The 23,986-nt window shown below is 39.7% G+C and overlaps 1 protein-coding gene across 9 annotated transcripts in view; it reads left to right on the top strand.

Annotated features, from left to right (window-relative positions):
- Window positions 1–23,986, top strand: part of SGCG (sarcoglycan gamma) — a 226,100-nt gene that overhangs the window by 191,902 nt on the left and 10,212 nt on the right. For all 9 annotated transcript variants that reach the window (XM_060637549.3, XM_078447255.2, XM_081795523.1 and 6 more), the window contains one exon: window positions 15,703–15,775. In XM_060637549.3, coding sequence (XP_060493532.1) covers window positions 15,703–15,775 — 73 coding nt within the window. The remainder of the gene's footprint in view (window positions 1–15,702; window positions 15,776–23,986) is intronic.

Here is a 23,986-nt window from a genome sequence, read left to right as displayed (position 1 = left end):
TTTTGTGTAAATTTTTTCAAATTCTATTTTACTTCCATCATTTCATTTTAGTCTACTTCAGTGTATTCATTTTTTCAAATTTTCACGATTTCCTTTTTTTTTCTTCTTTACCCCTTTTTCTCTAATCTTTCAAGCCCCTTTCAACACCCAGACCAAAACACACCTAGTCTCTAGCATCATTTATTCAATTTGTGTGTGTGTGTGTGTAATTTTTTAATTTTAATTTTTTCTACCTCATTAATTCCTTTTCCTTCAAAATGACAAAATGAAAGAATTCACCCCAAAAGAAAGAGCAGGAAGAAACAACAGCCAGGGACTTAACCAACGCAGATACAAGCAAGATGTCTGAACCAGAATTTAGAATCACGATAATAAGAATACTAGGTGGAGTCAAAAATAGATTAGAATCCCTTTCTGTGGAGATAAAAGAAAAAAAAACTAGTCAGGATGAAATAAAAAATGCTATAACTGAGCTGCAATCACGAATGGATGCCACGGTGGCAAGGATGGATGAGGCAGAACAGAGAATCAGTGATATAGAAGACAAAGTTACAGAGAATAACGGAGCAGAAAAAAAGAGGGAGATTATGACAAAAGAGCATGATTTAAGAATTAGAGAAATCAGTGGCTCATTAAAAAAGAACATCAGAATCATAGGCGTCCCAGAAGAGGAAGAGAGAGAAATAGGTATAGAAGGGTTATGTGAGCAAATCATAGCGGAAAACTTTCCTAACCTGGGGAAAGACAGTCATCAAAATCCAGGAAGCACAGAGGACCCCCATTAGACTCAACAAAACCGACCATCAACAAGGCATATCATAGTCAAATTCACAAAATACTCAGGCAAAGAGAGAATCATGAAAGCAGCAAGGGAAAAAAAGTCCTTAATCTACAAGGGAAGACAGATCAGATTTGCAGCAGACCTATCCACTGAAACTTGGCAGGTGAGAAAGGAGTGGCAGGATATATTCAATGTGCTGAATCAGAAAAATATGCAGCCAAGAGTTCTTTATCCAGCAAGGCTGTCATTCAAAACAGAAGGAGAGATAAAAACTTTCCCAGACAAACAAAAATTAAAGGAGTTTGTGACCACTAAACCAGCCCTGCAAGAAATTTTAAGGGGAATTCTCTGAGGGGAGAAAAGATGAAAAAATAAATGCATAAATAAATAAAGACCAAAAGAAATGAAGATTAGAAAGGACCAAAGAACACCACCAGAAACTCCAACTCTACAAGCAACATAATGGCAATAAATTCATACCTTTCAGTACTCACTCTAAACGTCAATGGACTCAGGGCTCCAATCAAAAGACATAGGGTAACAGAAAGGATAAGAAAACAAGATCCATCTATATGCTGTTTACAAGAGACCCACTTTAGACCTAAAGACACCTTCAGATTGAAAGTAAGGGGATGGAGAACCATCTATCATGCTAATGGTCACAAAAGAAAACTGGAGTAGCCATACTTATATCAGACAATCTAGACTTTAAAATAAAGACTGTATCAAGAAATGCAGAAGAGCATTATATCAAAATCAAGGGGTCTATCCACCAAGAAGACCTAATAATTGTAAACATTTATGCGCCAAATGTGGCAGCACCCAAATATATAAATCACTTTATCACAAACATAAAGAAACTCGTTGATAGTAATACCATAATAGTAGGAGACTTCAACACCCCATTCGTAGCAATAGACAGATCATCTAATCAAAATATCAAGAAGGAAACCATGGCTTTGAATGACACACTGGACCAGATGGACTTAACAGATATATTCAGAACATTTAATCCTAAAGCACCAGAATATACATTCTTCTCCAGTGCACGTGGAACGTTCTCCAGAATAGACCATATACTGGGACACAAATCACCCTAAGTAAGTAAAAAATGATTGAGATCATATTGCGCATATTTTCAGTCCACAATGCTATGAAATTCTAAATCAACCACAAGAAAAAATTTGGAAAGGTAACAAATACTTGGAATCTGAAGAACATCCTACTAAAGAATGAATGGGCTAACCAAGATGTTAAAGAGGAAATTAAAAAGTTATGGAAGCCAATGAAAATAACACCACAACACAAAACCTCTGGGACACAGCAAAGACGGTCCTAAGAGGAAAGTATATAGCAATCCAGGCCTTCCTAAAGAAGGAAGAAAGATCTCAGATACACAACCTAACCTTATGCCTTAAGGAGCTGGAAAAAGAACAGCAAATAAAACCCAAAACCAGCAGAAGAGAGGAAATAATAAAGATTGGAACAGAAATTAATGCTATTGAAACCAAAAACCAGTAGAACAGATCAGTGAAACCAGAAGCTGGTTCTTTGAAAGAATTAACAAAATTGATAAACCACTAGCCAGTTTGATCAAGAAGAAAAAGACCCAAATAAATAAAATCAAGAATGAAAGAGGAGAGATCACAACCAACACAGCAGAAATAAAAACATTAATAAGAGAATATTATGAGCAATTATAAGCCAATAAAATGGGCAATCTGGAAGAAATGGACAAATTCCTAGAAACATATACACTACCAAAACTGAAAAAGGAAGAAATAGAAAATTTGAACAGACCCATAACCAGTAAGAAAATCGAATTAGTAATCAAAAATCTCCCAAAAAACAAGAGTCCAGGGCCAGATGGCTTTCCAGGGGAATTCTACCAAACATTTAAGTAAGAGTTAACACCTATTCTCTTGAAGCTGTTCCAAAAAATAGAAATGGAAGGAAAACTACCAAACTCATTCTATGAAGCCAACATTACCTTGATTCCAAAACCAGACAGAGACCCAACTAAAAAGGAGAACTATAGACCAATTTCCTGATGAACATGGATGCAAAAATCCTCAACAAGATAGTAGCCAACTGGCTCCAACAATACATTAAAAAAATTATTCACCACGACCAAGTGGGGTTTATACCTGGGATGCAGGGCTGGTTCAGTATCCACAAAACAATTAACATGATTCATCACATCAATAAAAGAAAGGACAAGAACCATATGATCCTCTCAATAGATGCAGAGAAAACATTTGACCAAATACAGTATCCTTTCTGGAAAAAAAAAAACCCTCAAGAAAGTAGGGATAGAACAATCATACTTAAAGATCATAAAAGCCATATATGAACAACCCAACTCTAATATCATCCTCAATGGGGAAAAACTGAGAGCTTTCCCTCTAAGGTCAGGAACAAGACAGGGATGTCCACTCTCCCCACTGTTATTCAACATAGTATTGGAAGTCTTAGCCTCTGCAATCAGACAACACAAAGAAACAAAAGGCATCCAGATCGGCCAGGAAGAGGTCAAACTTTCACTCTTTGCAGATGACATGATATTCTATATGGAAAACCCTAAAGATTCCACCAAAAAAACTGCTAGAACTGATTCATGAATTCAGCAAAGTTGCAGGATATAAAATCAATGCACAGAAATCCATTGCATTCCTATACACCAACAGTGAAGCAACAGAAAGAGAAATCAAGGAATCGATCCCATTTACAGTTGCACGAAAAACTATAAAATACCTGGGAATAAATCTAACCAAAGAGGTGAAAAATCTATACACTGAAAACTGTAGAAAGCTTATGAAAGAAATTGAAGAAGACGCACAAAAAAATGGAAAAAGATTCCATGCTCCTAGATAGGAAGAACAAATATTGTTAAAATGTTGATACTACCCAAATTAATCTACATATTCAACGCAATCCCTATCGAAATAACACCATCATTCTTCACAGAGCTAGAACACATAATCCTAAAATTTGTATGGAACCAGAAAAGACCCCGAATAGCCAAAGCGATCTTGACAAAGAAAACCAAAGCAGGAGGCATCACAATCCGACTTCAAGCTATACAATAAAGCTGTAATCATCAAGATAGTATGGTACTGGCACAAGAACAGACACTCAGATCAGTGGGACAGAATAGAGAACCCCGAAATGGACCCACAAACGTATGGCCAACTAATCTTTGACAAAGCAGGAAAGGGTATCCAATGGAAAAAAGATAGTCTCTTCAGCAAGTGGTGCCGAGAATACTGCACAGCGACATGCAGAAGTATGAACCTAGACCACTTTCTCACACCATACACAAAAATAAACTCAAAATGGATGAAATACTTAAATGTAAGACAGGAAGCCATCAAAATCCTCGAGTCGAAAGCAGGCAAAAACCTCTTTGATCTTGGCCGTAGCAACTTCTTACTCAACACGTCTCTGGAGGCAAGGGAAACAAAAGCAAAAAATGAACCATAGGGATCTCATCAAAATAAAAAGCTTCTGCACAGGGAAGGAAACAATCAGGAAACTAAAAGGCAACCAACAGAATGGGAGAAGATATTTGCAAACAACATATCAGATAAAGGGTTAGTATCCAAAATCTATAAAGAACTTATCAAACTCAACACCCAAAAAACAATCCAGTGAAGAAATGGGCAAAACACATGAATAGACACTTCTCCAAATAGAAATCCAGATGGCCAACCGACACATGAAAAATGCTCAACATCACTCAGCATCAGGGAAATACAAATCAAAACCACAATAAGATATCACCTCACACCTGTCAGAATGGCTAACATTAACAACTCGGGCAACAACAGATGTTGGCGAGGATGTGGAGAAAGAGGATCTCTTTTGCATTGTTGGTGGGAACGCAAGCTGGTGCAGCCACTCTGGAAAACAGTATGGAAGTTCCTCAAAAAATTAAAAATAGAACTACTCTGTGACCCAGCAACTGCACTACTAGGTATTCATCCAAGGGGTACAAGTGTACTGTTTCGAAGGGACACATGAACCCCCATGTTTATAGCAACACTATCAACAATAGCCAAAGTATGGAAAGAACCCAAATGTCCATCGATAAATGAACGGATAAAGAAAGTGTGGTATATACATACATTCAATGGAGTATTACTCGGCAATCGAAAAGAATGAAATCTTGCCATTTGCAACCACGTGGATAGAACTGGAGGGTATTATGCTAAGCGAAATTAGTCAGAGAAAGACAAATATCTATAACTTAACTCATATGAGGACTTTAAGAGACAAAACGGAGGAACATAAGGGAAGGGAAACAAAAATAATATAAAAACAGGGAGGGGGACAAAGCATAAGAGACTCATAAATATGGAGAACAAACAGAGGGTTACTGGAGGGGTTGTGGGAGGAGGGGTGGGCTAAATGGGTAAGGGGCACTAAGGAATCTACTCCTGAAATCATTGTGGCACTCTATGCTAACTAATTTGGATATAAATTTAAAAAAATTAATTTTAAAAACTAACAAAGAAAACATAGAAGCAGACTCAACCCTAGTATAAAGTCTTGTGTAGTGTGTAACTCCTAACAAAACAAACTACAAGAATCATACCTATGTTGCAGCATATACTAAGGCAATAGGGTCTGTGGTTTTCTTACTAAAATAAAGGACATTAGGAAATCTATTTAAAGGACATTGATTGTTTCCTAATAAAGAAATGGCTAGAAAGTCCAAGTGCCTCAGTCATCAGAAATCTCAGGGGTGCTGGGTGGCTCAGTCAGTTAAGTGTCTGACTCTTGATTTTGACTCAGGTCATGATCTCTTAGTTCATGAGTTCAAGCCCTGTGTCAGGCTCCAGGCTGACAGTGGGAAGCCTGCTTGAGATTCCCGCCCCTCCTCTGCCCTACCCTCAAAATACCCTCCCCTACCCTCAAAAATAAATAAATAAACTTCAAAAAAAAAGAAAAAGAACTCTACTATTGCTAGTACAAAGCATATTGGCTTTTTAGATCTAGATTCTGTTCCTGTCTCAACAATTACTAGCCACATAACCTCAGGCAAGTTGATCTCTTTTGGCTGTTTCCTCATTTTTCAAAGTGGATTGATGATCCCTACCATACTAACATTGCTAAATTAAGTGGATCAGTATATACAGAGGACAGCAGAGGTCTTGATAAAGTATTATGGCACTGCAGGGCAATGAAATCTGTAGGGAAAACAGCCTAAAAAACAGGAGAGATTGCTACAACCCCAAGCCATCCTACACAGGGCATCCCTTAAGTGAAATTTTTCTTAGCGTAGGACTCCTTGCAGGCCTTGATGTTAATTTTAGTGGAAGAGGTGAAAAAAATTGATAAGCACCTATATTATTTATTACCTGCATACATGTATCAATCACCTGGAGGGCTTATTAAAATATATATTGTTGGGCTTCATTCCCCAAGTTTCTGATTCAGCAGGTGTGGAATGGGACATGAAAATCTGCATTTCCTACGAGTTGTCAGGTAATGCTGCTGTTCCAGGGACCACAGGCTGAGAACCACTCCCTACACTAATCTGACCGGAGTCAGTGGGAAAAACCTGTTGGTACCAGATAGATGCTCTCTCTGGCACACACATTTAAGTTAGCCTTTGTATTTATTTTTTAATTTCTTTAATTTCTTTTTATTATTTGGGGGGGGGAGTTCGCACACACAGGAGGGGCAGAGAGAGAGAATCCCAAGCAGGCTCCACGCTGCCCGCACAGACCCTGATGTGGGATTCGATCTCACAGACTGTGAGATCATGACCTGAGCTGAAACCAGGAGTCAGACGCTTAACCCACTGACCCACTCAGGCGACTTTAAGTTAGCCTTTTTAAAGATAAGTTATGTTCTTCTTCTTTTTCATAATTATTTTTGTCTTGTATGGTTTTCTTCTAAGCCCCTCTGCTCCCCAGTGAAACTAACTGAAGCAAATATATTGTACCTGTAATTTCTGAATACTTTCCTTGTCATTATGCCTTTAAAACAATATGGAGTTCTCCTCACCAGGGCAGCCAGGAGCGGTGACTGCATGAACAGTGACATTTCGACCCAGACCTTGACTCTTCTCAGCTTTTCAGTATGTTCTTAGCTTCCCTAAATTTGCAGTTAAAGCAATGCAAGGAGTCGTACAATTCTGACTTCTCTCCTTGTTTTTTTCTAAGGTCTGATTCCCTCCCTGTGTCATATAACTTAAACTTTCTCAGCCTCAACACTACTGACGTTTTGGGCTGGATAATATCTTTGGTATATGTGTGGGGGTATCTGTGCAGTGCAGCGTATTCAGCAGCATCCCTGACCTTCAGCCATCAATCCAGTAGCGTTCTTTCCCTGGGAGTTATGATAACCAAAATGTCTCCAAACATCGCCAAAACTTTTCGGAAGGATGACGGCGTTGCAAAATCACCTCTGGTTGAGGACCATCTGTCTAACTTAACCCTACGCCGTTTCTCTGGACTTATATTCACGTTGCCTTCCTGTGTGTTGCCAGCTAGAAATGAAGCTAAATGCCTATAGTACAAAATAATTAAGACACACTTCCTTTCACATGACGTTTATATTTTAACTGGAGAGCTGTTACCACAAATTAATTGGTTGGACACAGTCTGCTAAGGATTGTAATAGATGTTTGGGCCAAGGGCTACAGAAGCAGCCTAGACAAGGACGTCAGTTGTGCCAGAGTGTGATGGGAAGAGACACAGAGTAGGTCAGACAGGGTTTCTCAAGGAAAGAGGGATTTGAGGTGGTCCTAGAGAAATCTCTAGAGGTTGTCCGGAAGAAAAAGTAAGATTCATCGTTCTGAACAGAGTGTAGAGTGTGAAGGGCTATTAATAGACGATTGTTAAAAATAAGAGTGGATGACGCTCTGAGAGCCAGACCGAGTTCCAGTCCCGGCTGCTCACGGAACAGCCATGTGACCTGGCTCATGTCTCACCTGTTCGCACTTCACGATACATACAGCCGCACACATCTCTACCCCGGGTCTTCCGCTGACTGGAGGACAGTGGACAGAGCGCAACCAGGCAGAGACAGATTGGTCGTGAAATTCGATTGTGACTCTTGCAAAAGATGCAGGGCTCCCAGAAGTCAAAAGTGGTACAGAAATACTGGAGCCACTGACAAAACCAGTAACAAAAGAAGACCTGGGAAGTCAGACTTGCCAGCCGCTGAAGAAGTGAAAGTGAACCAAGAAGGTGACCTGGCGGGTACTCCAAAGATCAATAATGTTACTTATGGTCAAAAGATGACATTATTCACCTTTGGGAAGCGTGGCAGTGCCATCAGTTTGACTGTCACGATGGTTTTACTGCCTCTGTAAACCTTGTGAACAATGTCATGTTGTGTCGCTGTGGTAGGCAAAATTCTAAGAATGAGACCCCCAGCGACCTTGCCTTTGTAAAATTCCCTCACCTCTGAGCGTGGGAGGAAGCTGTGAATATGATAAGATATCACTCCCGTGATTATGTTATTTCTGTGGCAAAAGGGAGTGCGTCTACCTGAGGATCCATTCTCGATGGCCTACTCTAATCACATGGGTTCTTTATAAGCAGAGAGTTTTCCCTGACTGGTGGTATACAGGGAAACCAGAGAATTTGAAGTGCTAAAAGGGTTCTCTGTTGCTATATGAAGACGGAGAGGGCCATGTGACAGGAAATGTGGCGCCTTTTAGAATCTTAGGTGCTAGGCTGGCAGTGGGAAAATAGGGCCTCACCCCTAAAACCACGTGGAACTCTCTTCTGCCAACAGCCTGACTGGGCTCGGAACAAGATTCTTACCCGGAGACTCCAGAAAAGAGCACTGCGTGGCTGACTCCTTGACTTTGCCCTCGTGATGCCTTGAGCATAAAATCCAACCAAGCCCACTGGGTAAGACTTCTGACCAAAGGACTGTGAGCTAACAAGTGGTTACTGTTCTAAGCAGTGAAGTTTGTCACAATTTGTGACACAGAAATAGAAAATTAATACAGCCATCATATCATTCCAACTGTGTTGGAAAAAGTGCACCGCAGGACAAAACTTGAGTTATTCTTTGTTTATTTTCTGTGAATTCGTAGTTATAGTTAGAACTAAGTTTTGTTAAATATAAAATACAATAAGCATATTTTTATAAACATTAATTTTTAAAGATCAGTTTCCATTAAAGCTTCCTTCCACTACTTACTATAAAAGTTTGGTCTTGTTTTAAATGGATCCACTCCAGGTAGCCTTTGGAGTTTCCTGGAGCAGAAGCAGCAGCGGCTGAGAGCCAAGGAAAGAGGACTGATAGGAGAGACAGAGCCAATTTCACTCTGGGGACTGGGAAAGAAAATGAAATGCTTTGCTTCACTTTTCTCTCTCCTGGTCACTTGCATGACTGCCCAAAGCATAGGATTAAAGAGGAGAGATCAAGTGGTTCTTTATTTAACGTAGTACGCTCCAAATATCTGACTGGTGCTAAATCCTGATCTTGACTCTTGCGTAAAGAAATGGTTTCTTTCCATTACCTTTGTCTTCAGTACTCCAAGAATAAAATGAAACCTCTTTAATTCTTAAGCAGATTCCATTTGCAGAAGATATGACTTTTTGTGTAGAAAATCTTCTAAGGATTCAACCAAAAAAGCTGCTGGAACTAAGCAGCAATTTCAGTAAAGTTTCAAGATGTAAAATCAACATACAGAAATCAGTTGCATCTCTATACACTGACGATGAGACATCTGAAAAAGACGTAGAGAAAACCATCCCATTCACAATAGCATCAAAAACAATAAAATATTTTGTTATGAATAAATTTAGCCAAGGAAGTAAACGATCTGTACAATGCAAGTTACAAGACTTTGTTGAAGACTGAAGAAGACACAAACCAATGGAAAGACATCCCATATTCATGAATCAAAAGAGTCAATAATGTGGAGAAGTCTATACTATCCAAATCCATCTGTAGATTCAACAGCATGCCCACCAATATGCCAATGGCACTCTTCACAGAAATACAAAAAAACAGTCCTAAAACTTGGAACCACAAAAGACCCCTAATAGCCAAAGCAATCCTGAGGGGGGGCAGAGTGACTAGAGGTATCACATTTCCTGATTAAAAACTGTACTACAAAGCTATAGTAATAAAAACAGTATGGTACTGGCATAAAAATAGACCTGTAGACCAACGGAATAGATTGAGAGCCCAGAATTAACCCCCCACATATGCCCTCAATTAATATTCAGCAAGGGAGCCAAGAACACCCAATGGGGAAAGGATAGTCCCCTCAACAAATGGTGTTGGGAAAACTGGATAAACATGTACAAAACAATGAATTTGATCTCTGTCTTACACCGCTCACAAAATCTAACTCAAAATGGATCCAAGACTTGAACATCAGACCTGGTGCCCTAAGCCTCCTTGGAGAAAACTTAGAGAAGATGCTCCTCGACATTGGTCTTGGCAAAGATTGTTTGGATGTGACACCAAAAGCACAAACAGACAAAAGAAAAACTCAACAGGAGGGACTGTACAAAGCTGAAAGCTTCTGTACAGCAAAATAAAAAATTAACAAAATGAAAATCAACATACAGAATGGGAGAAATTTTTGCAAACCGTATATCGGAGGAGGGGTTCATATCTGAAATATATAAAAACTCAACGATAAAATGTTCAAGTGCATAACTCCTACAAATCAATAAGAGCAAGAACAACAAAAAACTCACACAACTCAAAAACAAACAAAAAAAGATTTTAAAATGGGCAAAGAAACTCAATAGACATTTTTCCAAGAAGACATTCAAATGTCCAACAGGTACGTGAAAAAATATTCAACATAAATACTCATCCAGGAAATGCAAATCAAAACCATAATGCAATATCACGTCATACCTGTTAGAATGGCTTTCATCAAGAAAATAAGAGATAACATGTATCGTATCGGTGAGCATGTGGAGAAAAGGGAGTACGCTGTGGGTGGGAATGGAAGTTGTCTCAACCACTGTCGAAAACAGTATGGAGGGTCCTGAAAAAACTCAACATGTATCTATATGATGCAGCAATCCTCCTTCTGGGTATACACCCAAAGGAAAAGAAAGCAGGATATTGAAGACGTGAAGGCAGTCCCATATTTACTGCAGCAGTATTCACAGTAGCCAAGATACGGAAACAACTTAAGTGCCCGTCAACAGATGAATGGATAAAGAGGATGCTGTGTATACATACAATAGGGTATTATTATTCAGTCATGAGAAAGGACATCCTACCGTTTGCAACAACACAGACCTTGAACACATTATGCTAAGTGAGATAAGACAGAGGAAAACAACTGTCTGATGTCCTATGTGGAGTCTAAAAAAAGCAAAACTCATAAAAACCAAGAATAAAACCATAGTTGCCAGGGGACGGGGGAGAGGACAGATGTTGTGTAAGTGTACCAACTTGCAACAAGTAGTAAATAAACCCCAGAGTCTCATGCAGACTGGAATGAGCATAGAAAACATTATTGTGTTTGATCATCGAAACTGCTAAGAGACTAGAACTTGGTTCTCACAGTCACTAAAAAGAAAGGACGACTAGGTAACATGACAGAGATGCTAATTATCGCTACAATGACAGTCATCTTACAATATATAAATGTATCAAATTAAGATGTTTTACCATTACATTTACACAACGTTTTGTGTTAAGCAATTTCCATTTAGGCTATAGTCAGCTGCGGAACTGAAGAATTGTTTTTAAATCAGATTTATGGAGGAGATTAAATAATTTCATGAACTCGGTTTGAAATTGATCACGGCGTTTAAACAGTCTTATTTTTCCCCCTAAGAATAGAATTGGTCACCAAGTGACCAAAGTTAGCATGCCCTTTTGTTAACCCAGTTATAGAACATATTACTGGAGCAGCATCAAAAGTTCATCTCAAAAAAAATGTTTTATTAGGCTATTGCCAGAACTGACTTCTGGCAAAAAATCTACTTTGATTCCTTGGCAGCGATGTGCTTGGCTGGGCCCATTCCCCAACATTTAGTAAGAAAAACAGGGTCCTATAATGGTATCCAATTTCTCTTGAGGACAGCAAGATTCAGTGATAAGCCAGTTCCGTTTCTTTGCACCTGTTGTGGCTAAGCAGGATTACATGAAGTCAGAAGTGATGGTAGAGAAATACTGCGGTCACTCACAAAGCCACTGAGGATCTGGAGAATAAGATTTCAACAACTGAAAAAGTGGACGTAAACAAAGGTGATAAGTCCAGGTCCCTTAAAAAGACATGAAGACAGATTATCTACAAGATGCTAATAGATCACCATATCCTTTAAGAACATAACCAAGATCTCCAAACACTTGGTAATGAAGCTCTGTGGACATCGGATAACCTGGCCCATCAGTTGACGATCTTTCGGCTGAAAAGAACAAAAGACCCAATTAAATCTGGGTTAAGTGATAAGGACATGTATCATCTTACATGAGAAGTCTGCAGGTTGATTAATTCAGTGGTCCAATAATTTCTGCTCCCGCTTTGCTTTTCTTAGATGTGTTGATATTCCCCTTTTAATCACAGAATGATTCCATCAGTGCTAAACATCACTTCCCAGTGCAATGACTTCTCTAAACTCCTGTAGGAAGTCGATGACCTCTTTAAATTACCCTTCCAACCTAAATCCTCATATTAAATGACTTACATTTCTCTTGAAAGTGGCATTTAGCTGAAATTTATTTTTTTAACCCATTCGAATAGACCTTGTGGGGTTTTTTTTGGGGGGGGGGAGGGGGGTTGTTTGTTTTTATTTTTGCTTTAGAGAGAGAGAGAGAGACAGCACCTAAGCAGGGGAGGGGGCAGAGGGATAGAGAAAGAGAATCCCAAGCAGGCTTCATGCTCAGTGCGGAGCCCGACTCAGGGCTCAGTCATGACCCTGGGATCAAAAACTCAGCCAAAATCAAGAGTTGGACACTCAACCAACTGAGCCACCCAGAAGACCCTAGACTTTGGTCTTTAATGAGGAGTTTTAAACATTTACATTTTGCGGCACCTGCGTGGCTCAGTCAGTTGGGCGTCCGACTTCGGCTCAGGTCATGATCTCGCAGTTTGTGAGTTCGAGCCCCATGTCGGACTCTGTGCTGACAGCTCGGAGCCTGGAGCCTGCTTCACATTCTGTGTCTCCCTTTCTCTCTGCCCCTCCTCACTCATACTCTGTCTCTTAATAATAAATAACATTAAAAATTAAAAAAAAAATAAAACATTTACATTTGTTTTGATAACTGTTCTATTTGGGGTTATCTGTGTGATATTATTTCATGATTTTTATATTTTGATCAACATTTGTTTGGATAACTGTTCTATTTGGGCGTATCTGTGTGATATTATTTCATGATTTTTATATTTTAATCAACATTTGTTTGGATAACTGTTCTATTTGGGTGTATCTGTGTGATATTATTTCATGATTTTTATATTGTAATCATATGGAATTTCAGCCTGAAACAAGCCTGGTATAAGGTGAGATGCAGAGAAACCAGTTCATGCAAGTACTTTTTGGCCATTATAAGGACTTCGGATTTGTTTTTAATGCAATGGAAAGACATTGAATTGTTTCAAACGGTGCTTTCTGATCTACACATTTTAAGATCAATATAACCTATTACAAGGGAAAATAGATTATTTGGAGGAAAGAGAGGAAACAGTAAGACCATTTAGGAGGATGTCAACTGAACAGGCAGTAGATGCTGGTGACCTGGCTGGGTGGAAGCATTGGCCACTGAAGGACACTAATGACTCCAAATTAAGAACTGACATACAAAGACGTGCCAATGGATCAAACGGGTGGCAGATATTAAGAGAGGGAATCAAAGACCAAAAGATTATATTTGTTTCTGGATGATGGCATTATTCTCTAGATACTGGAGAAGACTGAGGAGGAAAATACATTTTCAAAACAAAGACTAGACAATTAATGTTTTAGATGCATAAATGTACGGTATGTCTGAAACAGCCAAATGGATATGCCAAGTCAGCTCTTGGATATGTGAGCTATTTAGTGCTCAGAGTTCAAGTCTTGACAAGAGATAGAAATGAGGGCATCATCGGCCAAGTGAGTTCTGAGAGATACCAACATTAGAGCCTGCCAGATAAAGGAAGCATAGCCAGCAAAGGACAGTGTGAGAAGGCAGAGAGTGGTGGGAGAAACGTCACAGGAGCCATTTTCTCGATGCCAAGAGAGGCTGTGTTCCCAGAATTTGGGTCGAGGAAAGATGAGGATGGAAACTGCCATTGAATATGTCATCATGGAGGTCATTATTATCTTACCAAGCATTTTCTTTGGAGTATTAAGGAAAAAGGCCGTTCACACTGGTGGCAGGATAGAATGGACCGGAGGCAGTAGAGACACCATGTGGGAGTCTGGCTGTGAAGCCAGTGGAAATCTTTCTTGTTTCTGCACCACTTGTAAAGCTCATTTCAGTCCATAAATACTCAGTGCACATGTGGAATCAATCTTAATAAATAGTTATCAGGGTAGACATAAAAACCTAACTGGTGTCTAGGCATATATCATCCACTGTTTGGGCAGTAGCATTCTTACTGAAATACGTCTGTATTTCTGAACCGAAGGAACCTACAGTAGCCATGGGTAGGGAAGGATGGGGCAGCCTAGAGCAATTTCCCCGTCAGTGTTGGGTCATGTCCATGAACTCTAGAGTTCATGGGTTCTGTGAACTCTTCACCACCATTCCAACTCCTCTTATACCACAGTCTTACTACAGATCTTCATATGAATATCCATTCATCATAAATTATTCTGTGTTCCAGGAGAGAAAGATGGAGTCATCCAAACTATTGACATTTTATAGTGGAAATGACCAGACCATTTACTACATCTAATCTTAGTGATACATTCTTTTTAAAAACAAAACAAACAAACAAAAAAAAAAGCGTTGTAAGACTAGGCTTTTTTTTATAAAATTTTTTTTTAATGTTTATTCATTTTTGAGACAGAGAGAGACAGAGCATGAATGGGGGAAGGTCAGAGAGCGAGGGAGACACAGAATCTGAAACAGGCTCCAGGCTCTGAGCTGTCAGCACAGAGCCCGACGCGGGGCTCGAACTCACGGACCGCGAGATCATGACCTGAGCCGAAGTCGGACGCCCAACCGACTGAGCCACCCAGGTGCCTCAAGACTAGGCTTTTTAAATTACTATGCTTCCCTTACACAAATGGTTATACAGGATCATACTATACAGAGTTATTTAAATGCATTATTTATATAATGATATTTTATAGTGGAACTTTTTTTCCCAGTTTAAATTAGATTATATGACCCTAACTAATATGTCCTATCTTCCACAAGAAACAGATGTTACACCAGTGATATATTTTTATATCATCTTGGTTGGGAATACTTCATATGAATGCATACATAAGGGAAACATAGTTACACTGAAAATTAACAGAGATTTACTGAGAGTTATTTTATGAAACCATTTACAAAACATCTAGTGTAATGTATGCAAATAGGTCCTGAGGAATGTTACTTTGAGGCCAAATAGTAATAACAGAAGTAAGGTCACACAATTTGTGCATCGACAATTTCGATGATGGAGAAATTAAGGATGATACATACCAGTTGATAGGCTTTATGCCTGCCTTGTACTTATGTCCATTATGATACCCACACATCATTGTAACATGACTAAGTGGTTATATTAGAAAGTAACTGTTACACCCTTAAAGACTAATTGCCGACTTGTAGTTCCTTGTAAAAGAGTGCCCTCTGAGAATAATTTCAGCCCCCTGGAAAAGTTACATTAGTTCCTGTATATTAGTTGCAGTTTCTTGCCTCCATCTGCCCAGATTCAGCAACAAGCTCAAAGTCCACTTGTGCTTTAGTATATGAACTACATGTTTCATTTCCTTGATGCTGTTTATCTGACTTCCGTACAAAGTTGCATCTCTGGTTTTGTTTAGGGCCTGAAGGCGCGCTTTTTGAACATTCAGTGGAGACCCCACTCGTCAGAGCCGACCCGTTCCAGGACCTGAGGTAAGGATTCTGTTCACCTTTAAACTCTTTCATGGAAGGTACCTGGATATGTGCTGGAATAATATTTTAGCCGTTATCACCAGCATCTGCCTTATTCCGTTCACCGTCTTTATTCTCATCATGTTCCACTTACCGGCTAGTGGCAACTTGCTAAAAGCCAAGGACACTAAAAAGCCCTACAGATTCCCTACGCTTAATCCGCCCCCAACAGAACACTTACCGCCTTAACCACTTTTAAGCGTGCAGTTCGAAAGTATTAAGTACATTCGCACTGTTGTGCCACCATCACCACCACCCATCTCCAGAATTCTTTTCATTTCGCAAAACTGATACTCTGTGGCGGGTAAACTCCTCCCTATTCTCACCAACCCTGGAAACCACCATCCCGCTTTCTGTCTCCATGAATTTTATGACTCTAGGCACCTCATGCAAGCGGAATCATACAGCATTTGTACTTTGTGACCGGCCCTTTCACTTAGGATAACGTCCTCAACAATGTGTATCTTTACCTAATGTCAGAAGATATACGGTCACCCAGTTCCAGATGCAAAGGGATTCTTCATACGGGGTCTCCGTGTGCCTATGTGTATTTCGCTTTATCACTGCACTACCAGATGACATGTATTCCAATATTATATTTGTATTTTATAACAAAATCAAAACACTTTTTTATTGAGTTATTTTTAAAGTTTATTTATTTTGAGAGAGAGAGAGAGAGAGCGCACGTGCGCACACGAGCAGGGGAGGGGCAGAGAGAGGGAAAAGACAAAATCCCAAGCAGGCTCCATGATGCCAGCATAGAGCCCAATGCGGGGCTTGAACTCATGAACAGGAGATCATGACCTGAGCCGAGGTCAAGATTCAGATGTTTAACCTACTGAGCCACCCAGGCACCCCCAAATACTATTTTTTTTAAACATTTTTTATTTATTTTTGAGACAAGGAAAGACAGAGCATAAACAGGGGAGGGTCAGAGAGAGGGAGACACAGAATCCGAAACAGGCTCCGGGCTCCGAGCTGTCAGCACAGAGCCCGACGCGGGGCTCGAACTCACGGAGTGCGAGATCATGACCTGAGCCGAAGTCGGCTGCTTAACCGACTGAGCCACCCAGGTGCCCCCCAAATACTATTTTTTAAAACAAATGTCTAAAGTCTAAGGCATCGCTCAAAATTATATTCAAATATATCTCTGAAATATACATGTGTAAATATCACAAATTTAAATTTTGATATTTGCTCAAATGATAGTCATAGAAGGGTGACAATTACTATTTAAGAAAAAAGATAATTAGTTTGTATTTAAACTAGATTTGCATTTCTTATAGCCAAATCATTTGAACTTGAAATAAAGGCAGAACAATTAACATCCTAACATATTATGTATCATAGAAGAAATAAAGTACAGTAAGAGTCCCGGCTTTACACCGAGAAGCCTTGTGACCTTGGCCAAACCTTTTGAAACTATTTTTTCTCATTTATAAAATGCTGGTAGTAATACATATCTCAAAGGATTCTGGGAAAGATTTAATAAGCTGTTAGGTTAAGAGTATTTTGTAAACTGGAAGTTGAAGACACATAATCATTTTTATTATCAGTATTATACCAAGTGAATAATCACACTAAATGGAATAAAAGGAAATTAAGCATTTCTCTTATCTTTAATGCCTAATTAAATATTAGTCAAAAGCAAGTGAGAGTTTAATTTATCTTACCCACTTAGAGAACATTTGCAGCATGAAAATAAATTGTGACTCTAATTACGTGAGAACAATTTCATTAATTTTGATAAAGGGTCATAAGATCAATATTACAGAATTATTATAGTTAGGAAAGAAGAACATTTTACTTTTCTAGGATACAAAAGTGATGCAATATCTTTAAAACATAATCCCATTAAAACCATTTTGAAATTATAAAATCATACCAATTGCAGAGATACCAAACTCCTTTTTGAACTAAATGTCACTGTTTTAAAAGATACAGCGCTTGAAATTAAACCATTCATCTTATGTTGTCCATCAGGATATAAATCTGCCTGTTCTACAGCAGACCCTTGCTAAAAAAGAAATGGCAGACAAGTATCCTCTTGCTTTCTGAAACGTGACATACTGCGGGACGTCACGTAACCCAGGCATTATAACCAAGTTGACTGAGGAAATAACGAACTTGTAAGAATTCCTGGAGGAATGGGGTGAAGCTAGAAGGTATCAGCTAACATGCCCTGAATGTCACGCATCTGTGCTCCATGCTGTCTCAAAGTTTATCTCATTTCGTCATCAACTCGACCCTAAAAATTATCAGCTTCATCCCCATTTTATAAAACAGAAAGACTGAGATCAAGATAGCGGCGTGTTCTAAGCAAAGATTAAAGAGTGTCCAAAAGATCATCCAAATTCAGCTCTGACCCCAAAGCCCACGTGCGTTGACTAGATTGTCTCCACCAGCTGAGTGGACCCCTGAGTGGTTTATCCTTTGATTTACAGCCAGACTCCACTAATCGATTAGATGATAGTCATATTTTCTTCTGTAAATCCTTACTATAAACCTTCCACTTTTTCTTTCTGAGTCCAGTACCATTACTATTCTTGGCCCAAGTACAGTGAAAATGATTCTAGAATATCCTGAAAGGAAAGAATGTGGATTTTGTAGGGTTGAGATCATAATGCATTTGCAAATATATCTCTGAAATATACATGTGTAAATATCACAAACTTAAATTTTGATATTTGCTCAAATGATAGTCATAGAAGGGTGACAATTACTATTTAAGAAAAAAGATAATTAATTTGTATTTAAACTAGATTTGCATCTCTTATAGCAAAATCAGTCACAAGGACAATATGAACTCTGACATGCTGCCTTCATTTTGACTTGCTGTTCATTCATATGTTATGTAATTCATTGTTTTTTTTTTAATTTTTTTTAACGTTTATTTATTTTTGAGACAGAGAGAGACAGAGCATGAGCAGGGGAGGGGCAGAGAGAGAGGGAGACACAGAATCCGAAACAGGCTCCAGGCTCTGAGCTGTCAGCACAGAGCCCGACGCGGGGCTCGAACTCACGGACCGCGAGATCATGACCTGAGCCGAAGTCGGCCGCTCAACCTACCCAGCCACCCAGGCGCCCCAGAATTCATTGTTTTTTTAAAAAATTGAGCAAAAATGTACCAGACGTGTTTTTGTGCCAGGGTAGATGCTAGTTCTACACTGATAAAAGGCATGGTTCCTGCTCTTCACGATTTTAAAGTCTGTTGGGAAGTGAAATAGGCAAACAAGTTAGAACAGTATAGTTCCTTGCTCTGATGAAAGTCCAAAATATAGTGAGGGCATAGGAGAAAAAGCTCAAAACCTTCCCGGGGTTAGCTGAGATGATGTCACAGGGAAGGAAGCATTTGAACTGAAACTTAAGGAATCGGGAAACATTAACATCACAGGGTAAACTCTGCAACCCAATAGGGATGTGATGGCAATTGACTAAGTGACTATTTGTAAATTGCTGGAAACAATGCCTAGCACCTGGCCAGTAATACAGGTGTGTCTTCATTAGGTAAAGTAAAAGGAGAGGACGAGGAAACATTTGCTCCTGTTTCAAACACTTGTAAATACGAGTTTACTTCTAAATAAATAAATAAATAGGAAGGAAGGAAGGCAAGGAAGGCAAGGAAGGGGAGAGGGAGGGAGGAAGGAAATAAATACTTATAAATCTATATTGTAGACTTATAAACATTGTTCAGCTAGAAAGCGAGACAAGCTCATCCTTAGGTCTCAGTAACAAAGAGGAAATTCATTGTCAGAGCTGAGCTAATGTACTGCTAGAGAATCAGGATCCCATCGAGATGGGGGGCTGGGACCTTAACGTATTATGGGACGGGATGCCAAGCCACAGCCTAGTGTGTGTGAAATGCTCAGGCTGAGACGCCCTGTACACCCTGGTCTCCCATAGAAGTTATTGTAGAAAATGTGCCTGGTAGTCTAAAGATGCTGCGACTTGGGCCCTGGGTTGGGTGACCCAAAAGAAATCAGGAATTACAGGCCTTTGCTTGGCCAAGACAGGGGGACTATATCCACACTGCCTCATAAGATCTCAGAGCTGGAAAATTAATGTTAAAAACTGCACTGAAGTCCAACTACTTTGAAGAAAGTATCCCATTACCCATGACATAAAAACACCTATGGAAGACAGTCATTGCTGAAGATGTGTTTACTACAATAATAATAATAATGCAAAGACATAGAATTAGCAGCCTCTACAAGTTACCCCCTGAAACTCTAAGTAAGAGAGCAAAGTGAGAGATTTTTAAAAGATATGAATAAAGGGCTCAAAGAGAAAAAAATGTATTCTTTAAAAAAATTTTTTTTAATGTTTATTTTTAGTTTTTGAGAGAACAGACGGGGGAGGTCAGAGAGAGAGGGAGACAGGATCTGAAGGGGGCTCTGTGCTGAGAGCAGAGAGCCCATCAGGGGAATTCACAAACCACAAGATCATGACCTGAGCCGAAGTCGGATGCCTCACCGACTGAGCCACCCAGGTGCCCTCAAAGAGAACAAAATTTTGAATACAAGGTTAGGCAATGTCACAGTTGTATGAAAATGGCAGATTTGAAAAATAACAATAGAAATTCTAGAAGTGAGAGATCAGGTAATTAAATTCCGTGTCACCCAGCAGTTGGTTCCTCATCTCATTCTGCAATAAAAGAAATCAGGATTCTTTGAAGAAATGGCTCATTCTAGGACGGGGGCAGCGAATGCAGAAGATGAATTTGGAACATTTTGCAGTGCCAGCGAATAAGCTATGCTCAAAACTCAAAACAGGGAGGGCACATCAAGAAGACCCAGGAGCCAAATGAACGAGCTCCCGATCGAAGGACTCCCAGTCACAGTTGGACAATTTAAGCAAAAAAAAAAAAAATCTTAGCATATTGAATTGTAACCCAAAGGAGGTCGATATCGAATCTCCGTGATTTTTCATTTCCATCAAATACACTGTAAAGTGATGAGTGGTATTTCAAAATGACGGTGTGTATAATATGCAGAAATGGTATCTTTTGTAAATACTTAAACTTCTGAAAAACACAACGTTAACTTAAAACTGTGTAACGGGTGCGTAGTTTTTCAGCTATCTTTTAGGACGGAGAGCCCTGCTCTGAGTTGTCTATTCCACCAAGTTTTACAAAGCGTGGGTTTGGGATGTGAACATACTGAACTTTGCCAAACCTGGCCAGTGTGCCTCTCAACGTGCCTGATCTGATTTATTGCTCCGCGAGCAGTGTAAGGGTCTGTCTTTCCTCACCTTTTTACCTGTATTTTGCACTGTCAGACTTGATGATCTGTTTCATGTTATCTTGTGTTATTTTACTTTTCATTTCCCTAGGGACTAGTGTGGTTCAGCATCTTTCACATCTCTATTTTGTTATTTAAATACTCAGCCTTCTCTTCAGATCTTATAAATCGTTCCCTTTTTATTTAAGGCTGCTTCTCCTGGAACGGCCTTCCATCTCCTTTGCTTCTTTAATGACTCTTTAAAATGGATTTGTAGAGGGGCGCCCGGGTGTCTCAGTCAGTTAAGCGTCCAACTTCGGCTCAGGCCATGATCTCATAGTTCATGGGTTTGAGCCCCGCGTCGGGCTTTGTGCTGACAGCTCAGAGTCTGGAGCCTGCTTGGGATTCTGTGTCTCCCTCCCTCCCTCTCTCTCTCTCTGCCCCTCCCCTGCTCGTGCTCCGTCTCTCTCTCTCTCTCTCTCTCTCTCTTTCAAAATAAACATTAAAACAAAATTTTACTGGATTTGTAGGGATTAAAGTATAATATAAAATATTCTGAATATTAACATTTTTCCTGTTAACATTCTACTTTTAATGTTTATACACTCAAATTTATTTATAATTTCATTCATTACATCTGGATTTTAAGACATAACGTGAAACTTTCCTTACAGAAAGAGGAAGTCAGGCATGTTGCTTGTCTGGTTTTGCCTTTTACATTATGATACATTTTAGATCCCTGATGCCTTTAGAGTTTATTCCTGTATCAGGTATCAGGTGTGAAGCGTGGGTCTAATTTTATCTTTTCCAGTCATCCAGCCACCGGAGCCAGCAACTAGATTATCTATTAGAAATTCCACCTTTGTCGCTACGATTTGAAATAAAACCTTTATCATCTATTAAATTTCCCTATGCACGTGGGTCTGTTTGTGTATTTTCTGTTCTGTTCCCCTAGTCTTCCTGTTCAGGTCCTAGTCCCAACCTTGTTAAATAGGGTATAAAGTTTATTTTATTTTATTTTATTTTATTAAGTTTATTTATTTATTTTGAGTTGGGGAGAAGCAAAGAGAAGGAGAGAGAGAATCCCAAGTAGGATCCATACGGGCAGCACGGAGCCTGATATGGGGCTCGAACCCGCAAACCATGAGATCATGACCTGAGCCGAAACCAAGATTTGGACGCTTAACCAGCTGAGCCATGCACGTGCCCCTATAAAATATCGTTTAATGTCTGGTAGGACTAGTCTCTCTCTCTCTCTCTCTCTCTCTCTCTCTCTCTCTCTCTCTCTCTCTCCCTCCCTGTCACACACATGCACACATACCCTTGTAGCTTTCAATATTTCTCTGCCAGTTCTTGCTTATTTTTCCGAACTTGAGCATTAACTTATCTAGTTCAAGAAAAGCATATTCTTTTATTAGGATTATCTTAAATTCATAAATTAACTTGGGGAAAACTGACATCTTTATGTCATTATTTACCCGAAAAACATGGGATGTCTTTCCATTTGTTGAAATCCATTTTTGCCCTTTCAGGAATACTTAAAAGTTTTCCTTATGTATGTTTTTCACATTTCTTGGAAGTTTACCGCTAAGCTCGGCACCCGGGTGGCTCAGTTGAGTATCCAACTTCGGCTCGGGTCATGACCTCAGTTCGTGAGCTCAAGCCCCACATCTGGCTCTCTGCTGTCAGCACAAAGCCAGCTTCAGACCCTCTGTCTCCCTCTCTCTGCCCCTCCCCTGCTCGCTCACTCTCTCTCTCCCTCTCTCTCAGAAATAAAGATTTTCTTTTAAAAAGTTTACCCCTAAGCTCACCTTTGTCGCGATTATATCCCCTAACAAGTTACCACTGTGGGTATGAAAGCTACTGATTGCCGTGTGATAATTTTATATAAACAACCTTACCAAACTTTTTATTCTTTGAGTCAGTTTTATGTTGGCTCATTAGGGTTTTCAGGGACGCTGTCCTATCTTCTGCAGATAAATATACTATTACGCCTTCTTTTCCAACTCTGTGTCTCCGATTGGTTTCTGATGTCTTATCCCATGTCCCAGCACTGTTAGCGCCACGTGAGAAAGAAGTGGACGTAGAGTAATCCTTGCCTTTTCCCAGTCTGAATGCAGATGCCCCCGGTGTTCCCCCATGAAGACGATGTGAATACGTATTTTATAAAGCAAATAAATACCAGTTTCTATTTTGTGTTGAATGGCCGTTAGACTTTGTCAAAGACTCTTTAGCCCTTGTGGAGATGGCCATGTGTATGTGTTCTTTAGATGTGTTAATACAGTGTATCATGTTCATGGGTTTTCTCATACCACACCAATCTTGCATTCATGGAATCAATTCTACTTGGTCACGGTATATTCTTTTCTTAAGTTGGTGTTCAATTCCACCTGCCAATATTCTATCTAGAACCTTCGCGCTCATATACGCTTAGTGATGTCAGTCTGTAACTTTCTTGTTTGTGTGCTATTTTCGTAAGGTTTAGGTAACAATGTTATCCATGCTTTTCAAGAATGGGGAAGATTTCCCTTATTTTCAGTGTTCTGGAATGATTTGTTGACAATTGGGATGCTCTGATCTCTGAAGGTTTTTGGTGGAATTCTCCCTGGAACCATATGGGCCTGATTAATTTTTTAAATATAATTCCTTAAGAGTGCAATTCTTCTTGAGGCGCCTGGGTGGCTCAGTCAGGTAAGTGTCTGACTTCAGCTCAGGTCATGTCACCGGTTGTGAGTTCGAGTCCCGTGTCGGGCTTTGTGCTGACAGCTCGGAGCCTGCAGCCCGCTTCGGATTCTGTGTCTCCCTCTCTCTCTGCCCCTTCCTCGCTCCTGCTCTGTCTGTCTGTCTGTCTCTCTCTCTCAAAGATAAATGAATATTAAAAATTAAAAAAAAAAAAAGCTTCCAGCTTCAGCTCAGGTCATGATCTCACAGTTTGTGGGTTCGAGCCCTGTGT

This window comes from Panthera onca, chromosome A1, assembly GCF_046562875.1.
Source record: "Panthera onca isolate mPanOnc1 chromosome A1, mPanOnc1 haplotype 2, whole genome shotgun sequence".
NCBI classification, from domain to species: Eukaryota; Metazoa; Chordata; class Mammalia; order Carnivora; family Felidae; genus Panthera; species Panthera onca.
The sequence above is the reverse complement of the archived record's forward strand: the minus strand, read 5'-3'. Positions and strand labels throughout refer to the sequence as shown.